We start from the raw sequence: 14,441 nt of genomic DNA on the forward strand, positions 1-14,441 counted from the left end.
GCTTCTTCAGACTATTTTAAACAGGAAGTTACTTCGTTGTACCTAAATACATAGAAAGTGAGAAAACAAAATTTCTACTGTTTACAATTCAAGCCAGAAAGTTTACAAATAAGAATGAGGATGTATAGAACTGAATCAAGATGATGACTGGAGTCAGAAATGCATCATCAGAACTGTTTTAAGCTCCCATTCTCGACCTCAAAAAAGGCACATGGTATCGCCTGAACACGCACTAAAGAGTAGTGTAGAGTAGACTAAAGTGAAGTCTGTTTTCAACCATGAATTAAAAGGCAGCACACAAACAACTATGCCCCACACGCCAGACACCAAGCTGAAGAAAACGCTGGGCTGTAGAAGGCTTTTCTGCAGCGTGCTAGCACTCCAATATTTTTTTCCATATAGTGCCAGTGAGTGACAAACCAACAGCATATAACGTATTTTAGAAGCAACAACATTTAAAATCATAGCACACAAAATCGCATATAAAAATTTATTGTGGTGGTGGTGGTGGTTTTTTAAACACAGGTTTGAAATACGTACAACCTAGACAACTAATACAGTTAGAGCAGAGCTTTCTAGAAAATAGGTGATCATCACAGAATTAAAGGTTGTACCATGTTTTTTCCATCATAGCAAACCAGATTGATAGCCATGTGCATGCAATAGCAATAAAACGTCTGCAGTCACTCTCTAAAAGTTCTGTGTTTGGCAGCTTACTTTCAAATACATTAAGCTTTCTAATTTTGGTGAGATCACAGGTACAGGTTAAGAGTACATTTATAGAATCCTGAAGCCCTTAAGTATAAAGGGAGCTTAAAAATCCAGACCTAGTTTTCATGATTGCTCCACTTACTGAATAGATCTAAGCAAGAATATTGCCATTTTTATACACTGAGTTTGTACCTATAGCTATTATCTAGTACAAAATTACAGAAAAAAAAAGTGGAAATCATTTTTTCTAAGTGAAGTAAGGTGGAAAGAGTAAATTTTCATGAGTAAGTATTTACAAGGACATTTTATAGTCTTTTAAGACTGATAGCAAGAGCTCTTAGTTTAGTGATCACTGAACTAAAATCTGTTTGCTCACACAGTCCTTGCCCAGATAGTTACTTATGTCTGTGCCTAGCATTAGTAATGGAACTTGTCTCAATGAAGTTCATGGGATTATTCATACCACTAAGAACGAGGCATATACTTAAAATGTGCTTAAATATCTTGCTGAACTGAATGCTACCAGTCTTCAGGAAGAGAAACTGTAACAAAAATATTATATGAGAAGTGACTTTCAGCTTAATGAGATGTCCCTCTTCAAGTGAAGTAACTATACACTAAAATATGGAAAGATAATTACTTGAATTTAAGCTTTTGACATATCATGCTGTCTAAAACCAGCATGCTGTTCCTCCTGGAGAAGTCTTTAAGCTACAGTGATACAACCAAAGTCATATACATGCATATGACAGGTGAATAATATTTTCCATTTTTAAAGTGCAGATTTTCTTTTATAGTATAAGGGACAACATTCCTAAGTAAGAGTTTCCAGACAACAATAGCCTATTTCTTTCACACATATTCATTCTTATGTCGCTCCAGTGCAGTGTTTTCTAATACTGAACAGACAGGGACAAAATTATAGTAGCTAAATTGTGTACACTTCTTTCTTAATCTAAAGAGAATGTTGCCTAAAATAGGAGTTTTTAATCAGTTACAATCAGTAACATAAGTACTTTACAAACACTAGAACCATGATTACTACAACTTGTCTGTAAACAGTAAACTTAGTGCAAATTGGATAACCACTTCGTTTTAGAATCCATTTAGGAGAACTCCTGACATGAAAAAGGGCAGAAAATAAAATTTCAGAGTGGGAAAACATTTCAGCAAAAGTTGTAGTTTTTAAACTTTAATATGTATTTTAGAAGAATGAAATTCTTAGTTTTAGAAAGAGCATAGCTTCTTGAAGTGTTTATGGCTGTTAATTTTGAAGGAAGACCTCCGATATTTTATCTTTAGTTTCTGCACACTGTTTCCATGTTGCTTCTAATCAATTTTAGAGATAAAATTGCATACCAAATGTCAAACCCGACAAATCCTGCCATTATCAAGATAGCATTTGTGGTTTCTTCAACTGCAACGATGCTTGCTTCACCAGCTTTTGTTGTTTTCTTGTTGCCTGGGCTTCCTGAATGGCACAACAAATCCTCTATAAAACAACACATTTAAAGAAAGAAAATTAAAGCAAATAATCTGCAGTTTTCTTCCATAAGATGGTACTAAAAATAGCTATTTCAACAAACATTAAAACCTACATATGCACTGGCTAGTTTATGAGCCTTAAGTAGATATGTAGCTTCTGATTCACATGCATAATATTCAACCTGGAAAAAGCTTCACTCGTATCATCAATCTAATCCGATTTTTCAAGTAGGAACATTAATGACGTTATTCACACTTAACTAGATAAACCTTCCTCAGACAGGACCCAACACCAGTGATCTAATTTTAAACAGATAAACAAATGACATCTCCAATACTAGATGCTTTGGAGGCTTTCCAAGTCAAGCCATGTAAAGATCCAGCATTAAACTCATGTCCAGTCAGCATACACAGCTGGGAACTACGGCCTGTGTTATTAACACACACACACTGTATAACAGCAGTTGTTGGCATTGCACTAGCCATTTCACAGAAGTAATATTCACCAACACAAACGTAAGGATGCATTCCTGATGTCTTGGCTAAATTTTCAGTATTATGGGATCAAAGGTCGTAAATATACTAATCAAGTACTGCAACATACTAGATCCATTAATTGGTACATGTCAACCCTTGACATCCTCTGTTCCTGTTGCTACACGTTATTTTTGGCAAAAGTTTAAATGCCAAACCACACCAAAACATACTGAAATAGTTTCGATGATCACTCTGATTTTTACCTAATTTCAGCATTTACTGAAGTGCTTGTGAGGTCACTTTTATCCATTATCTCAATAGAAGTAGAACCCATTTATACAACAACGAATATTAAAGAAAGTGAAGCTGGATGGACATGCATCAAGTGCACCTAAAGTATTTCAAACATTTATGGATTTCTGATAACTCATGAAGGCTGGGAAAAGATTCAGAAGACTAAAAGACAAACCTAAAATTCTTGTTTGTTTTTTTGGGGGAGATAGAAAGAAAAAGGAAGCTATAGACAACCTTAGCATGATCTTAAACACATTTGTTTCATGCACATACAAAGGGCACCACAGAAGTGGCAATTATTTGTGAAGCATATTTTTTTGGTCTTCCTATCAAATTGGTATAGGTTTACAAGTAGGATCTATGCAAAGAAGGTAGATGCAAAATGAAGAGTAATACTGATGAAACCAAGAAACAGAAATCCACAGAAGGTAAATGGCTAGTGTTGCACTTCAGGACAGAAAAATTTATTTTCGGTGCCTACATACCAGCATAAACACTAGTAAAGGAACATGCAGTTAGGCAATAAAAAAAAGGAAAATTAAAAGGAGTATCCTTCTAGTGTGGCCTGCGTGTTTTGTACCATGTTCCAGCTTTAGCCATGACACTAAGATACGAACTAAAAGGATTTAAATTAGTTAACTAAAAAAGTGTGATTTGAAAGACATGCTGCAAGAAAAAAGCTGGAGAAATCTTTTTTTTTTTAGACAAGAGACAGTAAAGAAATAATATAGACTCTTTCAGCAGATAAAAAAAAGTGCCTCAAAATGGTAGCAATTTTTTTCTTCCTTCCTGGTCTAATCCATTCTTTTAGAAGGCCCAATCAATTTAATAGAAGCAATTCAACTCCTATTATGATTCTAGCTGCTGACTTGCCATTTACTGGAGCTACAATTTCAAGTGTGCTTCCAAGATGCTGTGGATCTAATTGATTTCACATTTGGTACCAGGGAGAACTCGTCCTCTCTCATCATCTAATAAAAACTACAGTAAGATGCATTGTTTCCTGGGTAAATTTTCCTATTGTTGAAGTATCCTGGAATTTATACAGATTGTTAGTTCAGCTTATATGAGTTAGCTATGAGACCCAATCATCCACAGAATAAAAACTCCCCAAATAAATCAGCCTGTCCAGCATCAATTTTAACAAACATTTAAAGATAATGGGTAGAAAATCCAGGTGCAGGGAAGGTGGGGGGGTGGGAGAGGAGAGGAATTGAAGTAAGCCTTTTCACACAAGGTCCACTTACTGGGTTAGTCCAGTGGTCATGAAATAACAAGGAGGTAGCAGAACTTAGAGGTATGTTGAACCCTAGAGATTATAATGAATAACCTAGTACTTTAGGTATTTGAATTATTTTCTTTAATGAGTTTTAATATACATAATAGAATTTTTGTGGGGGGTTGGAAAAGACTTTTAAGATCATCAAGTCCAACCGTTAACCTAGCACTGGCCAAGCCCTCTACTAAATAATGTCACTAAGCACCACATCCACACATCTTTGATAGCAAACAAGGGATGGTGACTTAACTGCTTCCCTGCCTGTTCCAATGCCTGACAATCATTTTGGTGAAGAAATTTTTCCCAATATCCAATCTAAACCTCCCCAGCACAACTTGAGGCCGTTTCCTCTTGTCTTATCATTTGTAACTCAGGAGAAAAGACCGACCCCCATCTCACTACAACCTTCTTTCATAGAGCTGTAGAGAGCGATAAGGTCTCCCCTCAGCATCCTCTTCTCCAGGCTGAACAGTCCCAGTTCCCTCCACTGCTCCTCTTAAGACTTGTGCTCCAGACCCTTCACCAGCTTCACTGCACTTCTTTGGACACACTCCAGCACCTCAGTGTCTTTCTTATAGGGAGGGGCCCAAAAACTGAACACAGTATTCGAGGTGTGGCCTCACCAGTGCCGAGTACAGGGGCACAATCACCTCCCCAGTCCTGCTGGCCACACTATTTCCAATACAAGCCAGGATGGTACTGGCCTTTTTGGTCACCTGGCCATACTGCTGGCTCATATTCAGCCAGCTATCGACCAGCATTCCCCAGGTCCATCAAGCAGCTTTCCAGCCACTCTTCCCCAAGCCTGTAGCATTGCATGGGGTTGGTGTGACCCAGCTGCAGGACCCGATGCTGAACCTTGTTGAACCTCATACAGTTGGCCTCAGCCCATTGATCCAGCCTGTCCATATCCCCCTGTAGAGTCTTCCTACTCCCAAGCAGATCAACACTCCTGCCCAACCTGGTGTCATCTGCAAACTCACTGAGGGTGCACTCAATCCCCTCGTCCAGATCATTGATGAAGATATTAAACAGAACTGGCCCCAGTGCTGAGCCCTGGGGAACACCACTTGTGACCGGTCACCAACTGGATTTAATTCTATTCACCACAACTTTTTGGGCACGGCCATCCAGCCAGTTTTTTAGCCTGTGAAGAGTACATCCATCCAAGCCAAGAGCAGCAAATTTCTCCAGGAAAATGCTGAAGGAAACAATGTCCAAGGCTTTACTAAAGTCCAGATAAACAACATCCACAGCCTTTCCCTCATCCACTAAGCCGGTCACCTTGTCATAGGAGGAGATCAGGTTAGTCATGCAGGACCTACCTTTCACAAACCCACGCTGACTGGGCCTGATCACCTAGTTGTCCTGTATGTGCCATGTGATGGCACTCAAGATGATCTGCTCCACAACCTTCCCCGGCACCAAGGTCAGACTGACAGACCTGTAGCTCCCCAGGTTCTCCTTCTCACCCTTCCTATCAATGGGAATCCCATTTGCTAACTTCCAGTCAACTGGGACCTCCAGGGTTAGCCAGGACTGCTGATAAAAAATGGAAAGTCGCTTGGTGAGCACTTCTGCCAGCTCCCTCAGTAGCCTTGAGTGGATCTCATCTGGTCCTATAGACTTGTGTGTGTCTAAGTGGTGTAGCAGGTCACTACACTCCCCTTCATTCTGCTCCCCATCCTTGTCTTCCAGCTCAGGAGGCTGGGTACCCAGAGAACAACTGACCTTACTATTAAAGGCCAAGGCAAAGAAGGTATCAAGCACCTCAGCCTTTTCCTCATCTTTCATCACTATGTTTCCCCCTACATCCAATAAAGGAAGGAGATTCTCTTTAGCCCTCCTTTTGTTGCTAATGTATTCACAGAAACATTTTTCATTGTCTTTCACAGCAGTAGCCAGATTAAATTCTAGTTGGGCTTTGGCCCTTCTAATTTTCTCCCTGCATAACCTCACAACATCCTTGTAGCCCTCCTCAGTTGTCTGTCCCTTCATTCAAAAGTCATAAACTTGCTTTTTTTCCTGAGTCCCAGTCAAATCTCTCTGTTCAGCCAGGCCAGTCTTCTTCCCCACCAGCTCGTCTTTTGGTACAAAGAGATGACCTGCTCCTGTACCTTTAATGTTTCCTTCTTGAAGAACGTCCAGTCTTGCTGGACTCCTTTGCCTTTCGGGACTGCCTCCCAAAGGACTCTGACAACCAGTCTCCTACACAGGCAAAAGTCTGCCCCCGAGAAGTCCAAGGTAGCAGTTCTGCTGACCCCTCTCCTTACTTCTCCAAGAATCGAAAACCATCGTTTTATAAACGCTATGCCCATAGACAACTCCAACCTTAATTTATTATTACGTAGACTTTCTTGAATGCTTTAGACTATCTTGATGAGTCATTCTCCTGATTTAATTCCTTTTTCAACATAAAACTATGGTAAACAGTCCTCAGGCACAACAGCCTATTCTATAACAGGTCTCTGAACATTACCATCCTTTTTTACATACTGAGTTTCAACTGTTAACAATACCATAAGGAATTATGAAAGAAAAAAAACAATATACCCTTGCTGTAGTTTCATCCTGAAGCTGAACTGTCTTTACACATTCATGAACTGTATTGTCCTTTCTTTGGAATATCCCTTGATCCTGCTGTAGAGGGGAACAAAAAAGTGCTTGAGGTGACTCACAAATCAAGAATGCAGATTCTGATACTTAAATGGCTTGAATGTCAACTTCAGGTTAGATTTCAAAGTGACTTCTCTCCAACCCAACTCATACTTTCAAGACATCTTAAGTAAATCCTGTCTCATAGTCCCATAGTTAGCAGTTAAAACCATAAATAAGTTAAGAGCATGTTTGGACCTCTAAATAGCATTAAATAAAAAACTTTACATGCTTTTCTTACCAAAACAGTTATTTTTAAAACATTTGCCTCGTAAGAGGGAGCACGTGTGAAGTCTTCAAACAAGTAATCCCACTCTGTTGTTAAATGGCTTAAGATCTCCACTTCTTTTACATATATCACTCTCCTGTTCAGAAGACAAAAAGTTAACACTCGATTTCTCCCTGGGACTAGAACTTTGTCAGAAAAACAAATCAAAATGGAGAAAAGAGATTTGTTTGAGAAGGCATTTTCTACGTAGATTGAAAGTATCCACTCAGTCACAGTCGAAGCATATTTCCTTAATATGTATTCTGAGATAATCACTTTCTCCTTAAGACTTTGAGATGATCTATGATCCCGCATAGTATGTGCAGGCCAACTTAACTGAAACCCACCCTACCCTCCAAATCCAAACATTTTACTCGAACTGGATACTAGAGGGTCATCAGTTAATTCAAACCAGGTCCTCAAAGACAGCCTCTGCCAGATGAAAGTAGTCAAACTGCTACATACTAGCTATGCGGTGCCACAATTACTACTAGACTGATGGAGGATTAGCTGCTACTGTTGACAGTTGCTAGATCGCAGCTCCCTCAGTTACTTCAGAGCTCCAGTGTCAGCTAGCACACTGCAACAGAAACAGGTGGCAGCTTTGAATGGAGTTCAACTTTCATGCATGTGGACAAGAATTGGCATACGGAGAGAAGTACACATTTATCTGAAGCTGCAAACAACTAAATCACTTCACTATCATTAAAGGACTTGGTGAGTATTTGAAAAAGCTTGTTCAGCTGCAGCATGAGTTTCAATTGCAGTGTGCTAGTAGTTACAAAACAAACACAGTGAGATGCCTCCGTAGTCTCATTATGGATGATCTTTCTCATACATTCAGGTGAGGTGGAAATTAGTCATGTTTGAGATGTAGAGATCGTAATCCACAGGTTCCTTTTCGTTATCTAAACGTATATAGATGCTTCTGAGTCCTCAAACTGCGTATCCAAGATGAGTAACATCTTGAATTCTAAAAATTGTCTAACGAGTTTAATATTAGTTTCCATACTTGTACAAAAACTTTAAACTCCATTTAGAGCATCCTTTAATTAACAAGATTGTAAACATGTGCATTACTAAACATTGGTTTGACTGCAAATGCTTATCACAAGCTAATTAAAAAAATTAGAAACGAAGAGAAAAAAAGAGTATTTCCCTCCAGCATGACCAAAAGGGTCACCAACTTCAGAATAGATGGTCTTCCTAAATTAGTATCTATCTATTATTGACAACATTACTATATTACATTTTCTATAAAGGAAACAAAATAAATTACTTTTAAAAATCAAGAAAACAGAAAAGGAAAGTACAGTTACAGAGAATAGCAAGCCAGATGTCTAATCCCCAAGCTAAAATGAAGACAAGCCCTTAGAAAGCCTTCAAAACTTAATACCTATTGGTAACAATAAGGTTTGCTCTTCTGCTTCTTGGAAGTGCACAGTGGTATCGATAGCTCTCTTTCTCCAGCTTTCTGATGTGCAATTTCTGAAACAGAAAATAATTTTGAAGCTGTAAACAGAAAACTCAAAGTGGCGTTTTCAATTCAAAGCCTTTTAAAAGACTACCTCATTGAACTGGTTCTTTAAGGGCAAGCTCTCAGTTTTCTCACTCCTGAAGCTGAGCCACTGAAAGGTCTGATCTGTTCCACTCAAAAGGTAGAACATTGATACTGCAGTATCAGACTATTTTTTCACCTTTAATTTCCCTTCTGTACTAATAATTGTTCAATAACACTCATTCTGTTACACCCCATGCTGCAGACCGGATTCAAAAGTGAAAATCCTACAACAGTACCTTTAAAAGGCAGCAGCACATGACTCAGGCCCTCAGAAATAAACTATCAAGTTACAAATACTCAATGCACCTCAAGATCAGGCTTCTGAAGCATTGAACAGACATGTCTGTTCAACATTCAAAATAAGAAGGTATACGAAAACGCAGACCAACTTATTCATCACATTTCTGTTAGACAACTACAACTCCAATGACAAATTATGAACACAGAGGTTAAAGTTTTGAAATAAGTACTGAAGTGCTTCCTCGCTATTTTTTTTTTTTCAGTTCTTCATCCATTTGTTGATTACATGTTTTTCAGATTTCCTATTCTGTACATGTTGTTTAACTGAAGTATAGTATTTTCTAGAGCATGACACCAGGTTTACAATATTCCATCAACTCCAAAAAGCAGCACAGAAGACAGTGTCACAGTCATCCCTAAATCAAGCTCACAATTAACACTGGCTAAAAGGCAACAAGACTCACAGAGCAACATATCAACGCATTTTTGGGAAATGAATACACATCAAAACATCACGTAGATGTGTAGAAAAACGTAAAATTGTGAAATGAATAATGTACCACCGATGGGAACCCAACCTCAAACTGGGTATGAGAACAAATCTGTGCCAACTACTGGTTCTCCTGCTATGAATTCGCCAGAGAGCAGGCAATCTACTTTATCTACTGATAATACATTAACTATGTGTTATTACATACTATCCATGTAATATATTATTACAACTATGTATGTAACGTGTAACACAAGTGTACTCAGTTACTAGTTTGAATGAATGTTAGCTTTCAGAACAGAAGTGGTGTACTAGAATTAAACACAGGTGTTCTGTTATAATCTTGTATATATTCAGTAGCTGTAAGGTTGCTAGAATTCACATCCCAACTGTAATTGTCACGTACATGGTAAATGTGTAATTGTTATTAGAGAACCTGATCTGTACACAGGTTGTACTGAACGCAGAGGCCATTAATTCTCTGGGTAGTGAACCTACCACAGTAACAGTGTCACATCACACCCATCTTACTGAAAAGCAACTACCAGCAGAACACTTCAGCAGGAAGTCCCTGAAATGCCCACGCCTATCCTCTCTTTGGGGAAGCCATACATTGTTAAATTTAAAGATGAAAACTCTTAGCACAAAAAAAACTGAAACAAGGAACATACAGATCAGGTTTAAAGCTAGTTCTACATTTATTTTGGACTGCAAAGCTAAGTATAGTTGTAATATGCAATACATACACTCCTATATTTCAATCATCTCATGTCTCTGAACCTGCAAATCAAAGTGCCACTGACATAGGAATTCGGTGAAGTTTTTCATAAGCAACTAGAAAATGTTTACCAGCAATACTGGTTAATAGTAGAGCAGTTGGATTATATAGTCTCAACCTTGGAAATGAGTGTTGGAAAGATGATGTGCACACACAGGACTTTGCCAAAAGACTCTAGCCAGTGAAACCATCTGGATTCCATTTACACTCAGGAAACTTCTAAGAAACACAGGGCTCCAGCACAGTAGTCAAAACCCTGGTCAGGATCACTAACCTAGTTACTTTCTCTGACAACTACGAGCTCTTTCTATTTTAAAGTTACGATGGTCATCAATAGAGAATTTTAAAGAAACTCAATTACTATGATTCTCCTAGGTCACAAAATAAAACTTATCATTTATTGCTAAGATCAAGAGCTGTCAACTATCACCACAGAGATATCAACTGAGACGCTGAAGTTTAACCTACAGTCATGCATCTCAAACGTCTATGCTACTCTCTACCACTAAGAACATTAAATCAGTGCAGAAAATCTTTACAAAATACACATTCCACTTGAAAATAATGCTTAATTAGTAAAAATTAACACAGACAATAATATAGACATAATGTCAATACATGTTAGCTTTGTACTCTCCCAGCCAATACAACTGCCTTTCTTACCATACAATCTGTTTTACTGTGCAGCCCCTGTGTAAGAACATGAGGAAGCATAAGGAAGAATGAAGGCCATAAATTCCCTGCTTGGATGCAGAACGCATGCACCTCAGATCAATGTTCAGCAAGTGCCTGCAACTGATGCCCCAAAATTGGTTTGATATTCTTCATAGTAAAATAAGACCACCTTCAGTTCATTTTACAGCTGTTACTGTGGAATTCAGCCACTGTAAAATGGTAAATTTTTCAAGTTGCTTCTGACAAACCAGTGAGAACAAATAAAGGAGGAAGGATTAAAAATTCAGTATGGTTTTAGTTATTCCTTGTAAAGATGTCTTTCCTTCTGTATTTCCATAGCTGGATGTGTAAAACCAGTAGGATGACAACAGAAGCTAAACTTGACTCCAAATTTATCTGTCTACAATCAACCACGCAGGCTAAGAAGTAAGAATACAGTTTAAGTAAGCCAAATGAAAAGATCTTTTGTCAAATCAGCTTACATCAGAATCAATTAAAAGAGGCTTCAACTTTTATTTATATTTGCATTTTATTTTCATATATTTACAAGTTCAACAAATGTTTTAAAGCATCATCATACATCACAATCGACCCCCAAAATCCTTCAAGCTCAGAAGTGGATTAATATTCAAGAGTTTCAAATGCACAGCACAGTGTTTTCCTGGATGTGCTCCCTAGTGATGCGATGTTTTGAAAAATGTTTTAATACAGCATTTTCCAGCAACCAAAAATATATGGTCCATATTAAAAAATATCACTTTCTGACCATCTTAAAAATTTCTGAAGTTATAAACATACATGAAAGGAAAAAACGAGCCAGAAAGACTGTTTATCTCAAAGTCTCTTCGAAATACGAGAAGAAAGATGGCAGCATATGATTAAAATCAAAATATGAATTCACATTTTATAACTGAACCCTAACTATTTTAAAAACAAATAAAAATTAAAGAAATGCAAAACCCACTGCAATGTAAGACTGCAATTCCAAGGCTGGAATCCATATTCTGAGTCCTTTTGTTGGATATGGAGAAATGAGACGTGTCACATATTTAAACAGATTTATTCATAAGCATGTTCCTCTATTTAAACCCAAAGCTTTGGAGAGAAAGCCTGTTTCTTGTAACTTCAGAAACAATCTCGGTAGTATTTTTAGATTTTGCATGCAATATGTTACTAAGTAAGAGTTCCCACTGAGCACTGTGCCTAAGGGACACAATGTTTCTCAGAGCTATTCTCAACACACCTGATAGACGTCAGCACAACGGTGGTGGTATTATGTAAAAAGGGGGTTGTGCTTGATGCAAATTACTCTACGATCTGCACACACTTAAAATTCAAGCATCTTTATCAAAAGCTTTTCTTTTTATGAGGATCCTAGAGCATTTTGAAGACGTACAACTCATTCTTATTTTACATGGAAATGAAAGAACCAGTGCAAATTTACACAGCAGAACAGTGACTCAACCAGAAATAGAATCTGCAGTTTCTTGAAACCTAGCATAGCATTCTCTCTGCCACACACTGTCTCACCACCACGCCTCAATTATTCATGAAGTGTTCTGCATTCTTTATTAAGCTCCACGCTTTAACTGGGAAAGGAAACAAAGTAATGCCATAGACATTGAATAATGCATGAATTGCATCATGTCAGACCCTAAGTGCTGGGGTTAGAAGACAGTCTCCTCACCACGTCAGGCAGCAATACCTGCACATTAAAAGGCAAAGACTAACAAAGCCAAAGGCATTAAGTACCTGTTCTAGCAAATCTCAACAACTGCAAACACTCCTCATACAAAGACTAAAACTCATGAACTTGTTCCTTGGAAAATAATTCTCCTAGAGTTGTCCTATTTGTTCTTTGATTTCTCCAGATACGCATACTGTGCATTTACGTTTAACAAAACACAGTCTGTACTACTAAGCCTCGCTGCATGAGCTGGAGACATGGTCTGCGAGACATCAAATTGGACTTTCCAGGTTATGAACTGACTGAGCAGATCCCTATATAGCTCAGAGATTAGATCCAGCTCTTGTGGGAAAATGCACTGTGTAAACAAGTTTACAGAAGTGAACTGATTTACTCCATCTGGCTATGGTCGCCATTCTGCCCCCCAAAAAAAATATTGAGTGGAAAGGAGTAACTTGTCTTTTAAGACCTACATACCATACATGCTCCTCCTAAGCCGACCTCTAACGTCTACCAATGTCTATATTTCACATACAAGTGAGTATTTAAGTGAAAAATTTCTTGTTCAACCACTGGGTAGTATTGAGGCATTCATTCTTTAAGGTAACCTGACAAGGTTTCAGCCTTCTAACTGCATATTTATTTCACAGGGACATATGCATTAAAGTTAGTTAATGAGATGGGAGGAGATGAGAGGGTAGAGACTCTGGTTAAACTGCTTGTACTATTGGATCAAAAACCGGATCAAAAAATAAACAGCACTAGTACCCGAAAAGTGAGTTATTTGCTATTAAATTTGTGAACGCACATAAAACTGACTTTCTGGCTCATCTTCCTTGTTAAATACCCTATTTCCTGTAAAGACACTGTCCCCCTATTCCTTGTATTTTACGTTAGAAAACAACACCTTCCCAACGCTAACCTCTAGCATAATAATCAAAATCAGTTAGTTAAAAAAACAACAAACCTCTAATTAATTGACTTCTCAAAGGAAGAAATTATGTTTAGTGAACTATACAAAGGATTCATTCTTGTTTAGTACACAATTCCAATCTACACCATTTAGATCTAAGAAAAATACAAATATTAGATGTGCAGAAACAGCATAATATCTGTTTTTCAGTGTTAGTTGTGCTACTTTTTCCTTTTTGATAGATGGAAAAGATGCAGTGCAAAAAATAAAAATAAAAAACCTCACTATATGAAGAAATTTTGTCTGCTTATTATATCATGATGACTTAATTTCATCTAATGAGCTAAATAAACATTTACTAAATAGTTGGAGTTTTTAAACAATTTTACTTTAAATAAGTTGACTACTGACCACTAAACTCTAAAAAGGCATGAGCAACAGGGAAACGTCTCTGCTCAATGTTTTCATGTATGACAGGCAAACAATTTGCTCTCAGAACAGCTTGTTAAGCTTCACTTGTTAATTTACAAGACATTGTATTAGAAATGAAATTTATGGCATCACTTAATTTAGAAATATATATTTTTTATTTTTATATATATATGTGTGTATGTAAATTCATGTTAACAGCTGAAAGTTAACACAGAACAGCAAAGCCTCAGAAGATTCTGTGAATGACACCAGAGTCAACTGAGCTGGCTGTATTTTCAGTTGATAAAATTTCATAAAGAAGTAGTAGTAGCAGTAGTAGTAACTTGAATTGATAGTGGTTCCTCACATGTATAAATGACAGACCTATGGCATATTACAGAAATCACAAATACAAGTTTTCCCAGCATGTATATGGAAACAATATAATGAAGTCATCAGCATTTTCACAGAAGAAAATTCCATTCAATATCGCTACTTCAACTTTTGCACAAGTATC

General features: G+C 37.6%; 1 protein-coding gene across 4 annotated transcripts in view; it reads right to left on the minus strand.

Moving 5' to 3' along the window:
- Positions 1 to 1,046: 1,046 nt before the first annotated feature.
- The window catches only part of VPS13C (vacuolar protein sorting 13 homolog C), a 98,671-nt gene continuing 85,276 nt past the window's right edge, over positions 1,047 to 14,441 (minus strand). For all 4 annotated transcript variants that reach the window (XM_086620306.1, XM_086620307.1, XM_086620304.1 and 1 more), the window contains 4 exons: positions 8,566 to 8,657; positions 7,143 to 7,266; positions 6,800 to 6,883; positions 1,047 to 2,203 (listed from right to left, as the gene is read on the minus strand). In XM_086620306.1, coding sequence (XP_086476432.1) covers positions 2,102 to 2,203; positions 6,800 to 6,883; positions 7,143 to 7,266; positions 8,566 to 8,657 — 402 coding nt within the window. In that variant the 3' untranslated portion in view covers positions 1,047 to 2,101. The remainder of the gene's footprint in view (positions 2,204 to 6,799; positions 6,884 to 7,142; positions 7,267 to 8,565; positions 8,658 to 14,441) is intronic.

This window comes from Tauraco erythrolophus, chromosome 14 (assembly GCF_009769465.1).
Source record: "Tauraco erythrolophus isolate bTauEry1 chromosome 14, bTauEry1.pri, whole genome shotgun sequence".
Lineage (NCBI taxonomy): Eukaryota > Metazoa > Chordata > Aves > Musophagiformes > Musophagidae > Tauraco > Tauraco erythrolophus.